Below are 23068 nucleotides of genomic sequence, written 5' to 3' on the forward strand. Positions count from 1 at the left end.
CTTGCTGCACCGTCACGGATTTTGACAGCACTTTCTGGGGCCTAGTTAATTCCTTAGTGGTAAAGATGACTACATTGTGCTCTAAAAGAGCCAAAGTTCGAACATGGCGAGTATCAGGAACGTTTGCTAAGTCAGCGCGGCCTAATTATGAAAAACTCTGCGGACACACTGAAGACTGCTTACGTGCAGCAATGCAAAAGGATTATAGCCCCTTTGGTGAAATATTTTCTACTGATGGTTTCGACATGCATTGAAGTTCTTTCTGTTGATTCAGTGGCGTGTTTGCCTATACGTTGGCCACAGACTGGCTCATTTTATACACTCGTGATGTGACATCAAGAGTCCATCGCAGTAGCCACAGCACCGATGAGATCCAAAGCTCATGTGACGTGCGGGGGCAACACGGCCATTTTATACACTAGGGACGTGGTGCCACTTCCACCCCATTGGCTGCACCGTCACGTACACAATGACGCACTAGGCACACCTTTAGTCAGCCAGTACCATGGAGCCACGTGGCATTGAGGAAGCATGCTCATCTCGCGCCCCCCCATGTCCGGGTCGATTCCCACCCAGACCAAAATTTACTTTGTTTACAGGAACTTCCCCATTTTGAGGTGTTTTTACTCTGCGCTGTCGGTCATTTTGGTACCGTCAATCAGTCATGCTGCCGTCGCCAATGCCACATTTTGGCATAATGAGGCACATAATACTTTTGCATTAATATCTACTTTGAAATCCGTGACGTCACAGTGACTTACCAACCTTAGGGACTCGGCACAAAATTCAATAAATCAAACGACACCAGACGTTCAAAGAATGCTCTATCCATCTAAACTGATCGCGTGTTTAGCCTTAGTGTCTCTTTAAAGTAACATGAAAAAGCATCCAAAGAATACTTCCAAAAACAAATAAAAGAGGCAGGACACAAGTAATGCTTGAATTTCTCTTTACTTACATATTTTACTACAATCGTTCAGAGTTATTGGCAGGGGGGAACATTGTTTAGGCCACTTATGTGCTTTTGAAGTTCTTCACATATTTACAAGAAATGACAATTACACACTTTTCTTGCCTTCATGGCACCATGTACATGACATGGCTTACACAAATGTCCACCATAAAATCCTGATGATGAATTTTATTAAAATCAATAAACCCCATCCAGCACCACCATGACGTGTGGCACCATGCACTGTGTCAAAATTTGTGTTGGCATGGTATGTCAAACTGCTCACGCATGAGTTATGTTTTCCAAAGACTTGTACTTGGTACATGACACAAGATGTCAACAACACAGTGGCCTTGAGATCGAATGCATCTGATGAAAATGATTGGGTTGTATAATTACAAAAGATGCACAATGCCAAGGGAGGCTGTACAGCCCCAGCCCACGGTTAAGACAAGTGGAGCACTCAACAAGAACTGCCCGCCCCGATACATTCTGAACACACTTCCTTTTACAATTGCTATCTTTGTAATATCATTACAAGGAAACTGATTTTCTCAACCACAATTACCACCACCAAATGCTGGCTGAAGAAACACCTTCTTGTTTTCAGAATACTGCCCAGAATGAAAGATTCCTCGCAGAACGCTGACTACAACACTTAGCTGCAATTACTGTCACAGTGCTAGTAATGACACTACTCAGAGAGCTCCGTTCACAAGCCAAATCAAATGTGACAGCTCCTTGTTACCACATCATCACGTGATCACATTGAAACAACTTCCTACTCGAGAGCATCACTGCAAGGGATGAGAAACAGGGCAAGTCAAAAGGGAAGCTATGCTTTGACCTAAAAATCCCAAATTGAAAGTGTGACAAAAGAATGTAAATAAGAATGCTAAAACTATGTTTTGCCATGTCTTGATCACCGGACAAGATTTTGCATGAGAAACAATGATATCCGTTAAGCGAGGAAAAAAAGCTAACTTTGGGAAGGCACCAAGTGATAACATTCTAGTACCATCGCCAGTCAGTCCCCATGATCGTCAGTAGCTAAGCTAAAACAATGAATGCGAAAATGAAAAAAAAAAAAAAAAAGCCATTCCTTACATGCATGTCTATCAGGTGCCCCGACATATCCTGGAAGCATGCAAAAACCTGAAATGAATCTCGCTTTTGACAATGGTACACACTGTCACAAAAATTGAGCTTTGCTCAACGAGTGGCACAATAAAAAAAAGAAAGGCAGCCAACTCTTGCTTGAAAAGTGATAACTCCTTCTCTAACCGCCCTCACCCTGACAACCCAATCCTAAGCAATTGTAAGAAACAAACAGGCAGTTTACACAGCATTGTACCATCAATCAAATTGACACAGTCTTTTTGTCCAGGGTACTAATCCAAGAACTTAAAACGAGAAGAATGTACGAGCTGGGGGGGGGGAGGGGGGCTTGTCAATGGATGCCTCAGGCATCAGTCTTTGGGAACAAGCATCACCACAGGAAAGGGGTAAAAGGAAGAAATTTGTCACAAGTAAACGTCGGGTGGGGAAAAAAAGCTCTTTCAGAGATTCTCTAATCTTGGGACGGCACAGACTTCACATCGTGGCTCCCATGTGATGAGGGGTCCCATTGCTGCGATGCATGCTCACTGCACAGTGCTCCAGGGAAGACTGGCTGGCTTGGCATCGCACCAAACGGCGGCTTCGAAGGGGGCCCGCAGAGAAAGGGCTGCTGCTGATTTGGTGGTGGGGGCATTGCTGCCGGGTGCGGCGGCAGGTTGTGGGGCCCCCTCGGTCCGAGAAAGCCACTGAAATGGTGCGCAGCTTCCTGGCCGTGAGGAGGTAGGTTCGGAGGCCACGATGGCGGCATGTTGTGCCTTGACGGCGGACCCATCGGCTGTGGCCAAGTGGGGTGGGGGCAAATAGTAGAGGCAGAAAAAACTAGATCATTCAAGATAGAAGTTTGGCCAGTTTGGTGGCGAGAGCCAACAGTTTTGACCGTTCACAGTGGTTTCACTTACACACGCAGAACCGCACAGAGCCTATCCCTCAATTTGTGACTGCATGCATAGGCTACAAAGAATTTCTTGTTTGTCACAGCTACCCCGTTCCAGACACCTGTGGTTGAATGCAAAAGCGATGGAAAGCTTACTTCTATCTGTAAGAGCTTTCTATTACTGGCTTACCTTTCTAAAAATCTTACAACAATTGTTTCAGGCTAGGAGATGACTCAATTGCAAAAGAAATAGTGACAGAGGAAACTGTAATATTCTCTTACAGTTCGCATAGAGTGGGCACCGCACTCTCATAGCGCATATCGTTTCATCTTCAAACGTGATCTAGTTAGCATATCTATGTATTATCATTGGTTGACTATGATGTGCCAAGCATAAGAGACATTGCATCATACTAGACACTCGTGCCACACATTTACAGTGGCGGCATCAAATTTCTCCTCCAGTTGCGTTTTCTCGCGAGTCCATCTTCTTAAAAGCAACTTTTTCGACACCTTGAGGCACTAACCTATAATTTTAGCCTCACTCAATATTACCCTTTGGGTGTCCTGTTAACCTTGACGCCATCCCAGTGACACAAGACAAACCAGCAAAGTTTGCTTACAAAATGGTAATGGAGGGCAACACAGACTTACCTTTGACTTTTTTTATGAGCTGTTCTCACCTTGCGAGAGTCAAACTTCCATGATCCCACAGATTTGCTTGAAACAGCCACTCTTAAATTCACAATGCAGAATTTTTCTATCCAACAGAGGCAAGGACAGCGTGAGAGTGTTATTGCTTGCTTTCGAAAGCAAATGATCGTACCAGCTCAAGACACTTGTTGAAACGCTTCAGCGCCACCTTCATTAATGTGCTTATGATAACCCTTCAACCTAGATGCCCAACAAGGGCAACCAAGAGCAACAAAGATGCAGTCACAGAATGAAGGTGATGCGTTAACCACCACCACGTCGTTCAGCTACCAGAACATCATGTGTACAACTAGCACATAAATTTGCCTCATCTTTGGGCTCTGTGCTTTAGATATTTAAAGATACCTTACAGGCCTCAAAGTGAGGCATTGAGTAAGGGGGGCAGTACATAGAAAATACATAGAATAAAAGACATCTATGTACTGTATCCGTTTACAACCTATAACCGCAAGTGCAACCGAGATGAAAAAAGAATTATTTAGTGCACGATTCACCAGGGAAAAGAAGGAAACATCATATAATAACAAGGAACAAATCACACAGATTGTTTTCAGTGAAGTCGTGTAATTAACATGAGAGTGTTTAACAGTAATAATGAAAAAAACAATGACAGGAAAGTTACGGACGCGACATTCCAACGGGATGGTAAACATAGCGACATGATGGTAATAATGCAACAATAAGCTGTAAAAGATAGTGCAAGTATAGAAAGCATTGTGCGACAAACGTAAAACTTTACATTTCTTTAGTCATGTCTGTAACATTATTATGCCTTACCTTCCTAAACTTCAAAGTAATTCCATATTTCTAAATACGTTAAGGTAATAAGTGCCTGCAGGCAACAACAATCACTGCTAATCTTCTTTTTTCAACAGCTAACCATTATTACAAAGGTATCGCCCTGCTCAAGGGGTGCCTTGATGTCAGATTCGTGACTCAAAGTTCTGACACTCTGATCTCCACAACATGACAATATTTTGCTGAATATTGGTCCATTTGTTAAGCCACAAATCCATGCAGTACTACCAACATTTCTAACGCTGGATGAACGGCCACACTTGCAGCTGCCATAGAGGCTAGTGGCAGAATTCCTTCGAGTTCTTTCTTTGACGGCGCTGGCTAATACTCCCAGGCCTAGATATAGTACACACATAATACTCCAGAAAGTTGATGGGAAAACGGTGCGGTGATAACCTAATTGGTAAAAGCATTGCATGCATAATGCAAAGATGTGTTCGTATTCCACTTGCGGCCAGTCTTTTATTCCGTTTTCATTTCCCTTTATTTATTATTTCATTTCAATTAAAAACAAGTAATTTACCCTACACTAATCTTGGTGCCATTGTGTGTTGGCTTCATATGATTGTGACTAAAAAGAATCAGGCCCCTGGCTCCCCTTGTCGTTCATTAGAATTCTTTCTGACAATTTTTGTAGTATACACTGTGCCACAAAGGACTTAAGTAGAGTAGATTGTCAATGATTACGATGCTTCACACTCACCCACTGGCTATATCGCTGGGATCCCATGTCCTGCGGCAGCTGTTGCGGTGGCTGCTGTTGTTGCAGCCTCAGCAGCAGGGCCTGCACGTCGGGGTGGGGCGGTGTCTGGCCATTGGCACCCGGGAACCCTTGTGGGCGAAGAGGCGGTGCCGAAATGAAAGCCGGTGGCGTGCCCATGTGCGGAACAAAGCAGCGGGGGGCAGCTCCCATCTGGAGACCTGCCGTTGCCATGTTCTGCAGCGTCCTCTGGAGCTGTGCCTGGGCGACCCCTGGCGGTGCAACGCCCCCGTGCGGCACTTCGGGAGCAAGACCAGAATGACCTGTGTGACCTGCGGAACATGGGGAGGTGCCCATACATATATTTCTTTTTTTAGAGCTGGAAGAATGGTAGGACGTCCACCCAAGGGAAAGCCTAAGGGTATGTTTCGTCCCTTCGTCATTGTCATCATTCCTGTCTTTGTTTTCGTCCTCATTGTCATTGTATAACTTAAACACAATTTTCTAAACAAGACCGCAGGTTCACAGGCAGTGGTTAGTGATTCACACAGAAAGAGGAAAGGTCTTCATTGGAAGGCAGAGGTTTTGGCAGATATGGATATGATTGCCCACAATCTACCCTGCACAGGGAACTGAAAATGGAATAAAATATTTCAGAGAGGAGTGGAAAAAAATAGAAGAGTTTTTAATGTGCAAGTAATTCTGATCGTATTTACAGGTGAGACAATTTCAAAATGTTCAGAGCATTCAATACCACGAAGCAAACTTCGGCTAAAGGTTCTTGTGAAGACCAATTTCTGGAAGGTATGTGATGAACGAAAAATCCAAACCCTGCTGCTGTTTTAAAGTGCAGGGTATACGACGCCATGTAAGCTCCACCTTACTGAACCATTCCAAGGCGAATGCAAGACATTGTACTGCATCTACTTCGAGAAGGGCACGCCTCTCAAACACAATTTTTTATTGATTAAAGAGGGAAAAAAAATATGCAACAAAGGCCACAGGCAGTTAACAGTGATACACACTTTATTTACATACCCTTTTACATCACAACACAGAGAAAAATACCGTTGCCAATTATACATATTGCAAATACCTTTACACCTCACTTTAGCTTTAGTAGATAAACCACTTATGCCCCTGACAGACAAATTGCAGAAGCACACAAGGTGGATAAAGGTTCTCAGCTTTTTTAGATGACAGTGGCTCTTGGAGTAGACTTTAGAGAAATGCTAATTTATGAATATTTATTGACTTGTAACACCTTTTGGGTGGTGCAGCATTGCCGAAGTTGCTTCTGCGCCGTTAAGCTAGATTTTACTGACTAAATCTGGTCACAATAGGCGGAGCATTCAACTAGTATGTGTAAAACGACTGAACAAGAAATGTCTCTGGAGCAAACGTTTCAACAAGAGAAGCAGTCTTCATCCTGCCTATGAAGACCCATGTTGGAATGACGGCTACAGCGACTTTCCTGTTCCAATAATGTTGATCACATCAAGTCTGCATTTTACTGCGAGCTTCTAGTCTTGTTTGGACAGCCTCTGGACAATGCTACAAACGGCTGATTAAAAGATCTTGTTGCAGGAAAAACCGAGACCTTCATTCCTCATGGAATGGCATGTTAGCACTCCTTTATGAGCTCAGCATTTTCAAGGTCCCAGCCTTTGTAGACCGAAGCTGAGATGGCCTACAGCCAGCAAGCTTACCCTCGGCTGGAGCACCTTGCTGCTGCTGCTGGTGCTGTTGCTGGTGATGCGAGGAATGCCGCTGGTCATCCTGCGCACGATTTCTCGCCTGACGGGGCGGTGCTCCTGGTCCGGCCCGAGGCCTCCGGTGCAACATGGGGCCCAGCTGCGGCTGATTCGGCCTCTGTGGATTCAGATGCTCCAGGTTCAGCTGCTCCGCATCCATCTCCTCTGGGTCCAGATTCTGTGGATTCGGCCGCGGCCGGAACTTGAAGTTCCTGGGCCCACCACTGCAAAGGGCAGCGATCAGCTCGCTCACCTTCAAGGCACTTTCGGCCGCTCAATAGAACAGGCAAGGACCACAATGGCACTAACAACTGCTAACCACAACTGCAGCCTGTTTACACTGTCAGTTGGTCACAGCAGTGTCTAGCCACGCTACCAGCCAAAAGGCTGCACATGCTTTGCAATTCTTTGTGCTTCAGCAGTGAAGCAAAATTAGCTATTCCAGCTGGGACAAGAGGGTCATACGAGCTTTAAATTTTTGAAGCATTTTAAGTCATTTGGGATGAAAAGAAAGCCAATTAGAATTAAGTCACAATGCAGAATCCAGAATATGTCCTAAATCGTTAAGTAAAAGCATACATTTTATTCCAAGAATGTCATCTACACGTGCTCCCACAACAGTACCGGAATTCTGTCAGGTGGCCTAGTGCAGGAACCGTGGGCACCAGTCTAAAAAGGCATCTTCTTGCAGACACTGCCACCACTTCTTCGTTCAAGGGCAGCACATAGTGGGCACCACATTTCAACAAATAGCACCAGTTACTTCATATACTACAACTACAACTTGTGGATGTAATGTCACGTCAAATCGCGTGTTAATACTATGTTTTGGTGGCAAGCACAAGCGGTGCAGAGTAGCTGCTGGTCTCAGAAATGTACCACTTTGCTTATTTGATGGTAAATAGGTTCACGTCTGCGATACTTCGCATGTAATATGTACACCATATTTTCAGCATAGAAGCACGAAATATAACTTTACATCAAATTACAAGCCACCTATATCTTTCATATGTAATGCACCATTTTTTGGTGAGAACAGAGAAGTCACTCTCTAACATATGTATTGTCACCTGCTGAGAAAATGGGTCTGAAAATTGCCTGCGCCATTACAATTAGATACCAAAGCAAGACTGTGTTCGCGCCGTTGGCAACAGTTTATAGCCGGAGGTAGTGTGTTCATGATGGTTGCTCTCTATTCAATTTGTGCTCGGCTATGATCTGGAGCGATTGAGTGAGCCCGACACGATGCTTGTTCAGCCAAACTAGTTAGCGTTTGCACCATCTCGACATGCATATTCCAGTCCAACAAGCCAGCTCGACCTGTTTCTGTTGGGTTTGTGTAAATGCCTTGAAAGACGAGAAAAACATGGCGCCAAGCAACCTATATCGAGGGTACTGTACAGAAGCAAGCATAACTGTTGCTGTACATAACTAGTTAATTCAATAGAAATGTTCTAAACACATGCAACATCACTTTTAATGCAACCTATAATTAAATTGTCTGTTTTACAGCAACAAGTATGGGCACGAGAGTACTTCCTTCAGCCATCAAGGGAGATCAGTGATTTCCCTTGACTAAAAGTTCAATTAAACTCCCTTAGTGGAAGGGCGGCCATGTGACACCGAGTGCATCTCGTTTGAGATAAAGATGACGGAGTTAACAGGAGTTCACAGGTGCCCGTGTGACAGGGGTATAACACTAGCACATGAATACAGTAAAGCCAGAAAAAGCCTGTTGTCCCTTTTGTAATGCTTGCTTTGTTTCTTCGCTAAGCAGAGGCTTGAGCGTAAAACTGCTGAAAAGGCACGAGTCTCTTTTGTGCAAATGTGAACATGACAAATCTCGAGAAGTTCTATTGCACCTCAGTGGCCCCCGAAATATGAAAGAATACTCCGAAATCTACAACATCACATTTACGTGCCAACACTGCCATTTTAGTGCAAAATATTAAAAATTTATATTTTCCATCAAGTAATCAATTTATCATCACGAAATTAATTGATACGGAGCTTTCAATGAACCCTTTGTCAGTGTAAACTAAATGAGTGTTTCACTGTGGTATCCCTTTATTGTCATTAACATTGTTCATTCGTGCTGGGTGTCAGAGCTCAACAGCTCTGGCGCGAATTATAATTCATTGCAGCCATAGTCCGAGTGCAACTACAGATTGATACAACAAGCTCTTGGCATACTTGCCTTGGGTCCTGCGGCGCCCACATGGGACGATTGCCACCAGCAGTTGCGTCTTTCTCCTTGCCCCCATTGTTCCTTTGACGCTTCGGACACTCTTTCATGCGGTGGCCAATCTTGCCACACACGCGACAACCGCGATCGTTGGGTGGTGGTCCATCAACAAGCTGCCGGTGGTCAAAGAAGTATGCCTGGGAAAAAAAATAAAAAATAAATGTGGGTCGTTAAATGTGCTGCAAGCCATGCATGCAGCAGTTGCACTTGCATTAGTCAATGCTTTAAACAGCAGTGACCAATGACTTCACAATTAGTATGTACAAGTTTTCAAGGCTTAACACAAAGTTGGACAAGCTGGTAATTCACATCAAAATTGCGAATGCATGCCATGAACATGATACAGGCAAAGGACAAGCAAAGTTGCCATGCCTGTTTTACTTGTTCCTTTGCTTGTGTTCCTGTCCGCAGTGTGCTTTTGCTACTTTACTTTTCAAGGCTTGTCATTAAAAATTTTTTATAGGGTTTTATGTTCCAAAGCCACTTCCTTATTATGAGGCACGCCATAGTGGGGGATTCCGGAAATTTGGACCACCCGGGGTTCTTTAACATGCACCGAAATCTAAGTACACGAGTGTTTTTGCATGTTGCCCCCATCGAAATGCGGCCGCCGTGGCCGGAATTCGATCCCGCAACCTTGTGCTCAGCAGCTCAACACAGGCTTGTCATTGTGCACCCATCCCCAGTCGACAGAATTCAAAGCCAATGCAAAATCACAGAGGAAATCGTAAGTTTAGCTTTCTCCACTTATAATCCACACCAGGGCTTCAGCAGAAACGACAACATTGCTAATCACAAACAATAAATTGGTAATGCAGGTGCTGCAAATGTTATCTGGATATTAGCAATAAACTTACTGGTGCACCATGGAGCTTAGATGTAAGACTAGGATTTGAACCCCGTTCATCCAAGATGGCATGTATCAACGATAAAGAGAGTTGCTCAGGCTGCTAAAGTTTGCAAACTTCCTTGGTATTGTAGCTTAATAATAGTTTTCTTTTTGCCATAGGAATTGTCGGAATTTATCTGACACAGGCCGCATTATTTATTATAACAAAGGACTTGCTACACAAGGAGCTGCAGCAATGAGGTTACGCTGTGGTTTATAGCTAATTTTCAACATCATACATAGGTAACCAATGGTTATGCCAATGTTGTGCAATGACATGCAGTAATCCCACATATGTCTACATTGAATGCTCTTTTTATTTTCGTTAAGAACAATGCGACTCACTGCTGGTCATGCAAAAGGGAGTGGGAGCCCAGTCAAGTAACTCTACTGCAGCCTTTTCTCTCGCCCCTAATTTTGCACCAAACACGAAATAACCTTGTTCAAAAAAATTCTGGGGTTTCATGTGCGAAAAGCACAATATTATTATGAAATACGCCCTAGTGGGAGGACTCCGGATTACTTTTGACCACCTGGGTTTCTTTAACATGCACCAAATGCGGCACAGGGGCATTCTCGCATTTCAAGCGCATAGAAATACCGCTGCCGTGGCCGGAATTCGATCTCGTGCCCACAGGCTTAGTAGTGCAACGCCAAGCCACCATGCCATCAAGGTAAACAACCGTGTACTATTGTAAGAAGTCATGCTCTTAGCATAACTTACACCCCCCCCCCCCCCCCCCCTGCCCATGCAGTTATAGTCAACTGTCTCATAAAATCAAGCATTTACGGCTGATGCAGCATCCTTACCCCAACATGGCCACGCCCGATCTCACCAGCGTTTGCGAGCTCAACAACTTACCATGAACGTAGTATAGGCTGTGGGAAGCTTGCGTATGGGTGTTCCAAAGTGAGATCGTCCTTTGATGAAGGCCTTCATGATATACGTGTTCACTGCAAATGAGGTGCACAAGAAGCAAACAACCATTACGGAAAAGTTATGCATATTTAAGCAGTCACTCGCGAGAGGGCGCCACTCCAACTTCTCCCCGCTATTGGGGTATGTGGCAGTGGCATGAAGGTGTCCATATTATTTGGCATGTCCGAAAAATCGGGTATCCGCTAAATCGGTCGTTGACTGTACTTGAAATAACAAATGGGTTTTTACGTCCGAAAACCACTGCATTGCTATGAATAAGCCATAATTGGTGTGGTGACTTGCTTGTTAACAACCACCTAAATAAAACTAAATCTGCTTCATAGAAACAAGTACTGTATAGCATAGTAAGTTATTTGGCATTTGCAAGTATACTTTCTAAGGTTAAGAGGCCATGAACATACCGCAAAAATATCTCTCTCTAGAGGATGGCCCACTATAGCATCCCCCTTCTTCACTACAATATATATTTATATAAAGAAAACCAAGTAAAACATTGTGTCAGTACTCCTTTAGGTCCTGATAAGACTCACAATATTGAGAGAGCGGACCCTTACAACATGGATTCTTAATTACTATTTTGTTTGGCTTAGGAAAATTACTTTCAAGAGGTAAATAATATTTATTTCTTTTTAAAAGACAAATTACTGCAAGTATTCTGCAAATGAAAATACATATAGCAAAAGGTTCGAAGGGCTTTTGACAGGATGTGTGACCATGGCAATAATATCACACTCTTCCCAACTACATTATGAAAGGTTGAAGAAATAATGCAGCTGAAGGTGATTTCTTTTAGAAAGGTAGCTGAAACTAGGATTTACAAAGCGACATACAAGTTCACCAAAAGAAAACAGAAAAACCTACTCTTCCGAGACACTCCGCTACCAAGGTTGTGGTCCAGGTCGAAAGGATCTGCAAACGAAACCAGTCACAGGGTTTTATTTAAAAGCATGAACCACTAGCTGCAATTCAGTGTGACTAATGTTCAAGAAATTCTGATAGAACATATTTTGAGACCGCAATAATTACACGGTTGAACGTAAGTGAATCTCTCCGAGCATTCTAACACAAAACTGTACAACGTTTGACAGCATTTTTATCACTTCTAAACGCTATAAATGCACATTCTTTGTTGCAAAATCTTTCTTGCTTTACTCACATCAACTGGTCTCTGTGTGTTCAAATCACTGTTGGCAGGATTTGTAGGACTGTGATAATTACTTAAATTAGCACCTCAGTGTTTCATCAATATATATATCATGTTCCACATTGCTGTGTTGCTTCCTTTGATTATTCTACTTACCTGTGCGATATCCTGGCTTAACAATTTCACCATCATGGCCACAGGTCCTTCAATCATCGTACTATACTAATAGCACCAACAATCTAACCATTAAGTTGATTGTATATTTCCCCTGTGTCCACTAGCTCATCTGTGTGTCACTGTCATGCACTGCACCATGTTAAAGGCATAAATGAGTTAGCAGCACTTATTACAACAAAGAATAAGCTATAGGTTTTTGTTGAAGAATTATCAGTTACTTAAACCATTATAAGTTACCATTTTTTACTTCTAACAAAAGGTTTATGGCCCCCTCAATCCTTAGACATATAACAAGGAGAAAGATGAGTTGTACAGTTAAACCTCGCTACAACGAACTTCAATAAAACAAAATACTCAATATAACGAACTATTTTACTTTTCGTGACTTCTTGTACATAGTATACCATGTTGCTTCTGCCGCAATGGAATGTCGAGACAATAAATGGAAACTTCCGCGGACCCAGATAGTCAAATTATTGAATTACAAGCGGCTACTCGCAAATGCACCTCTCAGATGTTGCTGGGCACAACAAGAGTGACCGCTAAAGTGGAGTCGTGTCATGTTGCATATAAAGTTCAAGTGCGATGAGATGCTATTGCGCCCCCGCGCACTTTGTGCTTTAGATGGGAGTGAAAGCGTGTGATGGTCCGACAAGACAGATGGTGGCTTCAGGAGCACCGCCCGCCCGTGCGAGCAAAAGGAAAGAGGGGGAAGGGACGTGGTAACGCGATGAAGCACACGTGAGGGGCAAGGGGGGATAAGTTGGCGCGGTTGCGATTTCTGGCACGCGTCTCAGCCCTGGCTGCAATTGGCCGTAAGCGCAGCTGAGCGCATACACAGCTGCGGCGCATCCTAATTTAGAGGCAATCTGCCACGTGTGCAAAAAGTTGGCGTGCCATGACAGCATGGCATCATGCAAGTTGTCTTCCCGTCTGTTTAGTATTGGAGTTTGCGTAATCTAGAGTTTCGGTGACTCGTTGGAGCGAGAGGCAGACAATGCATTTGCTTACTGCTGTCCGCGGTATTCATGATAGTGTCGTCCCAGCTCGGGCGACGCTGTCTGCTGCGGGGGCGCAGTGCACGCGAAATCGTGGCTTGCTTCGCTTAATTCGTACCACCGATGTGAAGATATCATCGATGTGGTATGAAACCATACCATACGTCACTGACTCCCAAATTCACCAAAATGAATTGTTTTCTCATTTAATTTAGCTTTTTTCGATTGCCTGATAATTCAGAAATACTGTGACACAATTCTGTGCAAGAAAAATATATTGGCGACTGTACTTAATAGCATAAATGGTCAAATTTCAATATAACAAAATTTTGATATAATGAAGAAAACTATTGATTTTACACACACTGTTATATAGAGGTTTAACTGTATAAGCAAGAAATACCAAGAATTGCCAAATAAGACTGAACCTGAGAGCAGGCATGACAATATAGAAAGGGTTCAAAAACTAAAGACAGGCAGCGGGGACACCTTGAAGTTCACACACCCACCAGCTCAGATTTTAACCATGTCTGCTGGGGCCTAGTAATTTGGTAAAGTACTGTGAAGACTGGCAAAGTACAGGCAAAGATGTACCAGTGTGTAATAAACGAGTCAAACACTAAACTTAAGAACTTTTCAGAACTGTTACTGCACCACAATGGCTTAAATACGAGAAAACTAATTGAAATTCACGACACCACACTGATATGCTGACACTGCTGATGTTAGACTACATTGTTTTTAAATGGATGTTAGAGCTTCATTTTCTCTTCTCATTATCAATATATTACCGCAAAATTAACCATGATAGAGTTTTGAAACGTACTTCATCAGTCTGAACTGACGCAATGTTGCTCTTTTGTGGCCCTTTAAGTGAGACTTACCTTCGATGGCTATGCACTTGGATGTCCACATCTTCTGAAGCCTGGTCAGAGGTGCCCTCTGCCGAATGCTCACAACATGCTCTTGGAAGTTGAACTCTTCTGTGTAGAACCTGAGCATGCCTAGCCACAGCTCACCAACGTCCTCGTTGTTGCGCCCAAATTCACTCCAGACAGATTGCTGCAAGAGAAAAGCATTTTACTGACTGAATGATTCATCAAGCAGCTTGATCAGATCAAAGAATGTCCCAAGTAAACCAGCAAGCAATGGCTGCCTCTAACAGGATGAAGACAACCCTGCTTCTGTGCCTAACTGCAATAGAGTACAAGCTCAGCAATAAACATATAACTAGACTGATTTATTAAGTAAGCCAAATGGCAAAAAACCCAAGAAAACCTCAATGCATGGTGGAGCTGACATGGGAATTTAAAGGTGGCATCCCCTGCTATTTCTTTAGTCCTTTCTGGCTTACCAGACGTCCGATCACAGAGAATCCGGCATATGTGGAAATAATTGTGTAATATACCCACCTAGCTGAACTTAATATCTCCCTTTCATGTCGTAAGTTAAAAGGTTCAACGGTTAACGCTTTTACAGTTAAACCTTGATATAACAAACTTTAATATAACAGAACTCTTGATATAAAAAAGTATTTTACTTTTCATAATCTCTTGTCCACAGAACGTCATGTATTTAGAACCTCAATATAACAAAATATCTTTGTGTGCAATTTTAATGTAACAAATGTAACGAAATTTCACTGCCACTGCAAAGGAATGCTGAGACAATAAATTGAAACTTCCACATACGCAGATGGTCAAATGATTTAAAATACAAGTGGCTGCTTGCAAATGCACCTCTCAAATCACACGCGGGCTGTGTGAGAAGAGCAACTGCCGAAGTGGACCCACATCATGTTCTGAAGAAAGTCCAAGTTTGATAAGATCCTATCACGCACCGTGCACTGCGTGTTTTAGGTGCAAGCGATAGTGTGCGAGGGCGAGACAAGAAAGACGGTGGCTTCACAAGTGCCACGTTCCTACACAAGCAAAGGGAAAGAAGGGGAGAGGAGCGAGCTTGCGGTAACGCGATCAAGCGCATGCAAGGGGGCGGGGGAGAGGGGGTGGGTGGGGGGTAAGATAGCTTGGCCGTGGCTGCGCGTGGCTCTAAGCGCAGCTGAGCGCATAGGCAGCTGCACACCCTAATTTAGAGGTAGTCTACCATGTGTGCAAATAGTGGGTGTGCCAAGACGGCATGGCATCATGTAAGCTGTCTTCCCATGCATTTTGTATTGAAGTTTGCGTAATCTCGAGTTTCGGTGACTCGTTGGAGCAAGAGGCAGACAAAGCATTCACTCCCCGCTGCCAGCGTATTTCATGCTAGCTTTGCCTTAGTGCGGGAGGACGCCATCAATCACGGGGCAGAGTGCACCGGAAAGCGTGGCTGGCTTTGCTTAATTTGTACCGCCTATGTGAAGATATCGTCGATGTGGAATGAAACCGTACCGTTCCTCGCCAACTCCCAAATTCATCAAAATGAATTGTTTTCTCATTCAAGCTTGCTTTTTTTTTTATTGCTCGATAATTCAGAAAAATCTGCAGCCTCTTTCCTTATACGAAAATTGACCGGTGACTGTACTTATTTGCATAAATTATTGAATTTCAATACAACAAAATTTCAATATAACGAAGAAAATTGCCGATTTTAGCGACTTCATTATGTCGAGGTTTAACTGTATTTCCTTTTCAGGGCAGTCCAGTCTTGACTCTTGAGCTGCACACTTACCAGACGTTCAAGGTCGTCAAAAAACCACGCATTCCATCCTTCAACCATGACTTCAGGTTTCCGGTCCTTTTCTGGGTACAACTGCAAGGCAAGAGAGCACACCACTGCAAAGTTACAGCCTGTCAGTGATGCTTTCTTTGGTTTCAGAAAAGCAGACCACCACGCATATTAACACGCTAAATAAGAGAAACAGTAATTAAATGCTAATAACACTGCAGTACACATTACACACTTACTGCATGCAACACTGTGCTATCACTGCCTTACTTTACTGCACTCTGGAGTGAAAGTGCAATTTCTTGTTATTAACCATGGTTGAACAAGGGATGTGTCAGGCTGGAGCCAACATTTCAACAAGGGGACTTGTCTGGACAAGTCTGCTTGTCAGAATGTGGACTGCCAAGACATATCTTGTTCGACCAGCATTAATCACATCCACCTTCCTGTGAACTTGCTTTGTTGCAGTTCCTTCTTCTGCGCCATGTAGTGTGCCTCATGTAGTCTAAGTAAGCTAATGAAGCATCTAATAGTGCTAGTCTTAACAAAGCAAGGAAGGAAAAAACTATTACCAGCCCAGCTGCCAACACATTCGCATTCCTTGTGCCTGCACTAGAAAATTCAAGAGGCAGCTCGTATATAATAGACCTACAGCATTTTAAACATTACATTTGGTACCTTCTTACAACCATAAGAACTAACAAAAGCAGTAGCTAGGGCTGTGGCTACCACCCTTCACTTTAATGAGCTTGGTGTAATCACGTTGCATTGGAGGCAGCTAGAATACTTCACGAATACTAGAAGCTTTCAAGCAGTTCCATCAGAAGTCTTGCAGTGAAGCAAATAAGTGCTGTTAGCTCTATAACATCTGCCAATGTAATCTAGATTGCTATAACTTTTAGTGACCACTTGAAGCCAACAGATAATGAAATCAAGAAAAGCAGAAGGAAAATTAACTGTATGCAACGAAATAGCGAGGACAAACTTCGCATGGGCCAAATGCTATAGCAGCTTCACATGCCTCTACCATTTTTGGAATTTAGTGCAAGGTAATAATGCTCGAATGCTCGCAAAGGCAGTTAGCATGGAAAACATGGCAGTCTCTTCGAGGCGAGAGCCACCCACTGTAGACTTTACAAGTCATCCTGTGCAGTTTGGTCCATTCGTTCCCAACAGATGCTGGTGCTTTAGATTTGTCATGATGCTTTGACATCAAGATATTAGGGACAACAGGCTGCTGTTTTCGAAATCTGTGCTCAATTTCTCGGCACTTTAGGCTTAACAAGAGTGGCTGTACACAGCCTCTGAGATTTGGCAGCTCCAGCAACAAGTCACGCGCATAGCCCAATTTCGAAGGCAACAGATAGTAAATGTTAGTTTGTAGTACAGATGATGCCACAAACTGAATCATCATAATTTGCAGAAAAGGGAAGTGCTACCATAGTTGTTTCTGTGTTCATGATACGAATACATCATCAGATTAGATTGACATCTTGTGTATGTTGGGTTTACTTTGTTAACTTTTACACCTAGGTGGCAATGCAGCTGTTTGCATTAGCATGCCATTTCACTGTTCTTGAGGACTAGTTTGTGCAGCACTCCGAAACGTACGATAGCACTAGTGGTGGGTTGCTTGCTAATGCTAACGCAAACCTTTTACGCTATACTAAATCTCTCTAATATTGACAATAAGAAACAGAATAAGTAGGGGTAAGTATGTCCTTTAATTAAAATGTAGAAATAAAGCACGAAGGCAAACATAAATGGACAAATAGACAACTTGAGTAGTCTTTTCAATTTCAATAAAAACAGTAGTTTGTTTCCCTATGTTTTCCTTGTGACTGCCACATGTTAAATATTGAGCCCCTCAAAGAACCATAATTGAGCACTGAAATTGTGCTGCCTTGCAGGTGCTGCAGAGACTGCGTAGGCAACGAGCTTACCTCCTGGAGCACAGGAATAACCGGTGGGCTGCACTGCTGCAGGTAATAGATTGTCAGGAGGATGTACGCATACGAGGACAGGCTTCCCCGAGACGCATCACCAATGTCACAGATCTGCAAGTATAGGTCCACTCATTGTTAGGCATCAGACAACATATATTAATGGCAGCTCTACACCAGATGCCATTTGAGTGCTACACAGTTATTCCCTGAAATTGCTGAACTCTTGCTATATTAGATTTGAATGCCAGCCTGGATGGCATGTGGCAATACAGGTTCGCTCAAGCTGGGCAAGGTTTTGCTTTTCAAGAGTGATCCACTGATACAATGTTTTATGCATTCATTCAGTGAATGAGCAGTAGCTTATTGACAAACACTGCGAGAAAAGTCCCCTTTTGAATCAGACTTAACCTTGGAATGTCAATGACAACAATTTGATTCTTTGGATTTCACTCGATCCGACGCTCAAAAATCCTTTTGAATGACTTTCGAACTGTGACGTCAATTATGTCAATATGACAACCCCTCTGAAATCGACTCCCACAATGTGGTGTCAATTTTAGTTGCTCCCTTTTTGAATTTGACTTATAACAAGACTGCTGCATTGATAATGTCTGACATGGATTCAGTGACACAATTTTTTATCATTATTTAATGTTTACAAATGACAGCATTAATTTTTAGCCCACTTCTGATGGAAATGTAATCATGTTTAAATAGTAAACTAGACTATGTGCCATCATAACCTATGACATCAGTGCACAAATGAAATAGTACTCACTCTTATAGTAACCATAAATTTGATATCTCAGTTATGTTTATTAGAAACACAGGTATTGATAAAACAATGTTTTCATTAGCCTTCCCTTAATGACCAAACTGTGAGCAGATCTTCCTGTCCTTGATCAAAGAAACAGTTACTGCACCTAATCCAGGGTTATCTACACAGCTGCCTTAAAACCAACTCTCACAGCAGTAAGAAACAATAAACGACCGCTTACCTTTGCAAAGTGCTTAAAAGTGTAACCAAGTATTCGGACCCGCTCATCAATCTTGCTGTACACCTTCAGGAGCCTCGTGTTGTGTTGCGCCTAGAAACAAGGGAGAAAGCAACAACAAAAATATATATAGCACTACAGCAAAGCTTAGTTCAATACTTTCTTATGCAACCACATTACTGACGATTGAGCCCAATTTTGGGGCAAGTCAAAAACCATGTGCACATCATTTGTCTTAGATTCCTGCTCACGACAACTGTCTCATTTGCATCTTTAGTGCTAGGTCACTGTCACAGCTGTTCAGAATGAAAGTGCTACATCATAACAGCTGCAACAGAGTTAATTGGTGCTCCAACTGTGACGTGCATGAAAAGAGAGCAGCAATTCCTTTTTTTCCTAGTCTGACAGGTGTGTGTGTGTGGGTGAGAGTATTTAACAAATATTTTGTGCACAATACAAACAAATTGGTTTGCCACAAACAATTTACACATAGTTGATGTGTTTAGAAAAACTTAATGAGTTATGCTGTACAGAGGCACTGTAAAAAAAATATATATTTCACTCATGCAGCAGGCTGTCAGGTACATACCAATGTGTTATAGAGGCTAATGTCGCCCTCAAGACGACTTGGTTTGTGGTAGAACTTGACGATGGGCACTTTGGCCGTAGTGATGGGAATGATCTTGTCCAAGTCCTTGTGAGTGTGGAGCTTTTTCGCAAGATCCTTAATCATCTTTGCATGGCAAAGGTCCTATGAACAACAGAGCAAGAGATTCTCATCTTTGATTACTAAACCTTAAAGCACCCCTCACCAAGTTTGTTTGGCCATTGCCATAAGAGACGCGTGGTGCGAGAAAAGCTGAAATTTCGAAGTGATGGACACAAGAGATGGACAAAAATAGTCCGTGGATGCTTGTTGAGGCAAAAATTATTGGGGTAAAGCACTCCCTAGACGGTGCTTTATAACTTCCAGTCTAGAACCTATTTATCATGAAGCCTGGTGAGGAGGCCCTTTAAAAAGAGGAGAGAAGGAGATAACGGTACAAGAAAGAATTGACGGAATACGTACATTCTCACTGATTCATGGTGACACACACACACACACACACACACACACACACACACACACACTATAATGGTAGCATTTTCTTCTCGTGCATGCTGTTCAGATGCAAGAGTCCAACAGTGACTCACCTTGCCGTCCTTGCTACTCTCAAAAGTCAGACAAATGTCAAGATCACTCCGTACCAGGCCAAACCCATTGCATGAAGAGCCATAGAGCGTGAGCTTGGCATCTGCATTGGAGATGTATAGGCATGTATAAGAGCGCATATGTCACATAAAATGAAAAGTCAACAAGGCACACTAAAGCAAGTGAGATTTTGGGAAAAGAGCCAACTGTTTGCTTCTGGCTACATTGTGATGTACAAGCCTATGTGCTGCGATTAGATACACCCGTGAGACCTGCTGTATGAGAGGCTTTACAATGTCTAGAGATGTTGTGGCACTTCAGTAAAAAAGAATGAATTCAGCTTTTGAGCAAAGCCCATGAACAGCCTAATCCTCCTACCTTTGTACAGCTCACGGATGAATGACTCAAGTTCGTGGAGAACCTGTTGACGACACGTCTCCTCCTCTGAGTCAGGAGAACACGCATCTGAGGGAAAAGACCAAACCATAAAAAGCACAAGTAAGATTTTTTACTGTGTTGACATTGTTCTAACAGATAACTATAAATTGAGAGTTCCCATGCTTTCCAAACTTCCTCAAACAGGATAATAACCTGTGACTTGGAAGAGAAAACAGAAAAGTGTTTTCAGTGTCAAGTCACGTTGCAATATCAACTCACCCAAGTTTTGCATTTCTGCAAGCTAACAACTTTATATAAACTAACAGATTACACTTGCCTGCTTTGCATGTTCTAATAGATTTATTCTACAGAACTGTGCTTTGTTCTGATTGCACGGTTACAAAAGTTCGATTTTCTTAAAATGCGAAACAACAATGTATTTGGTCATTGTATCTCGAAATTAATGTTAGTTTCAGTATCCATATTAAGTGGGGATGCTTTAAACACTGACCTGTTTTGATTACGTTATTGCAACATGCGAACTAGAATGATTTAAAAATTGGAGGACGCTTAAGCTTCGCCTTCAAGAGTGGAACGCGATAGCATTCCTGTCGACCCGCCAAGGGGTGTAAGACATTGCGCTACAGCGCGGCGATCACTTATGAGGCGCCCTGCATCGGACTTTGCACCCACCAATCACGCGGTGAGCGCCGAGCAACGCAGTGTTCAGCGCGGCAACGAAACGTGCGCCTGAGCAAGCGGAACGAACCAAAGAACTCGGTGTCTCCGAGAGAGAAATTATCTACGCTAGCCAAACGTCGTGATCAGCATGGAAAGCCAGGCCGTGACGCGCCATGAAGGCCGACGCGGTCATGGGGCTGACGCCTCGATGGGATCGTCCTCTATCTCGCTTGGGAGCACCATGCAGACGCATGACTCCTCGGAAGCAGCTTGGCACACATCGCGGGGAATGCTTTCCCACCAGACGCGCTACGGTGCAGCGGTCAGGTCAGAGACGTCCCGCATCGCGACGCTGCACCTAGGAATCACGCGGTGAGCGGAAAGAGGAGCCACGTCGCCAAAATGCGAGGGTGCGAGTGACGGGTGAAGTTGGTAGGGGAGAGAGTGAGAAAAGCTATTAAATGCAAGGGTAGTGGGGCATCCTCGCACCGGTCCCCGCAGGGCCCGAAGGGGAGAAGCGGGCGAGTGGCATGCCACGTGTCGGGGCAGCACTGCACATTGCGAGGAGGGGGTGTTCTGTGTTTGCCACAAGATGGCTCTGCGTGTGCACAGAGCGCAGAAGAAATGTAGCGGAAACATACTTCGCTACTCGTGTAACTGCGACTTCTGTAAGTTGCATACTCATAAATACAGTTATACACCGCAGTATAACTTTCTACGGCACGTTTCTAAGGCAACACTGCATTCACTAGAGGCGCTTTTGTAGCGCTTTAAAGCATCGAACTCGTGGCTGAGTGGTAGTGTCTCCGTATCACACTCCGGAGACTCTGGTTCGATTCCCACGCAGCCCATCTTGCAAGTTGTTTTTTATTCATGAAGTGCCTCCCGGGATTTATTGCTCACGGCCAACGCCGCCGACTCTTCTGTGACACGAGCTCCTTAACGCTGTCACGTTAAAAAGGCAATTATAGTATTTTAATCAAAGAGCTTGTCGGCAATCATCACATTTATTCTCCCGCCACTATTAGATAGCTTGACCGACAAGAAATGTGATATTCCTTTGAATATCATATCCAGAATAACTGCAGATGGTTGTTGCATGGAAATTGAAAGGATATATCAAGCAGATACACTCACTGATCACATCTTGGCAAACATCGTTGAGTATCTTGGTGTAATTTCTCGTCATGTCTGGCAGCCGCTTCAGCTCAGGAAGCCGATGATCAGGACAGTCCTGAAGTCAAGGCACTTCACTTAGCATTTAGAAAATTTTCAGTGTTTATAGATAAGACAAACAAGGAGGTTGTCTAACTAACATGCAGAAAGAGGAGCACAGGTGCTTCCAGAAAGAGCAAAAAATAAAAGAAAGATATACGAACCTCATGCAAATGCCCACTCTTCTGGCAAAAGGAGCAGATAACAGGAGGCAACTGAAAGACAGCAAAGGCATCGGTTAGGCATTGATATATGTCTAGCTAAAAGAAAAAAAATTTAAGAAGAAAACCATCTGAATTGGACAATAGCAACTTAAAGCAAGCCATACAGCGCTTAACATGAATACCCAACAACGTTATGGGGGGATGCACCAGAAAGGCTGGAAATGGATCCAAAAACCAAATTTTTACCTCACATCTTTTTTTTACTCTCAGTACTTGCACTAAATATAGCAAATTGTTGATTTCAATAGTGTTCCTTGAGGTGCCTTGTTGAAGTTTCACACAAGAATTGATAAAAATTCTCTGAGCAATTATTACTGCTTCACATCCATGCGAAACACTCGTGATCAGGCTATAAATTTATGTATCACAGTATGTATTGCGACTACACATCTCGAAATAAAATTTCAAAATGTAAGAGCACCGAAAATGAGCACATTCTATAAATTAGTGATAACTGAGAATAGAAGCG

General features: G+C 43.2%; 1 protein-coding gene across 3 annotated transcripts in view; it reads right to left on the reverse strand.

The window, feature by feature from the left end:
* Positions 1 to 932: 932 nt before the first annotated feature.
* The window catches only part of LOC142560091 (terminal uridylyltransferase 7-like), a 39900-nt gene continuing 17764 nt past the window's right edge, over positions 933 to 23068 (reverse strand). For all 3 annotated transcript variants that reach the window (XM_075671894.1, XM_075671896.1, XM_075671895.1), the window contains 15 exons: positions 22540 to 22590; positions 22298 to 22394; positions 20480 to 20566; positions 20104 to 20204; positions 19499 to 19660; positions 18913 to 19002; positions 17912 to 18025; positions 15972 to 16052; positions 14189 to 14366; positions 11847 to 11894; positions 10908 to 10999; positions 9109 to 9293; positions 6867 to 7135; positions 5161 to 5489; positions 933 to 2846 (listed from right to left, as the gene is read on the reverse strand). In XM_075671894.1, coding sequence (XP_075528009.1) covers positions 2523 to 2846; positions 5161 to 5489; positions 6867 to 7135; positions 9109 to 9293; positions 10908 to 10999; positions 11847 to 11894; positions 14189 to 14366; positions 15972 to 16052; positions 17912 to 18025; positions 18913 to 19002; positions 19499 to 19660; positions 20104 to 20204; positions 20480 to 20566; positions 22298 to 22394; positions 22540 to 22590 — 2208 coding nt within the window. In that variant the 3' untranslated portion in view covers positions 933 to 2522. The remainder of the gene's footprint in view (positions 2847 to 5160; positions 5490 to 6866; positions 7136 to 9108; positions 9294 to 10907; positions 11000 to 11846; positions 11895 to 14188; positions 14367 to 15971; positions 16053 to 17911; positions 18026 to 18912; positions 19003 to 19498; positions 19661 to 20103; positions 20205 to 20479; positions 20567 to 22297; positions 22395 to 22539; positions 22591 to 23068) is intronic.

This window comes from Dermacentor variabilis, chromosome 10, assembly GCF_050947875.1.
Source record: "Dermacentor variabilis isolate Ectoservices chromosome 10, ASM5094787v1, whole genome shotgun sequence".
Classification (NCBI taxonomy): Eukaryota; Metazoa; Arthropoda; class Arachnida; order Ixodida; family Ixodidae; genus Dermacentor; species Dermacentor variabilis.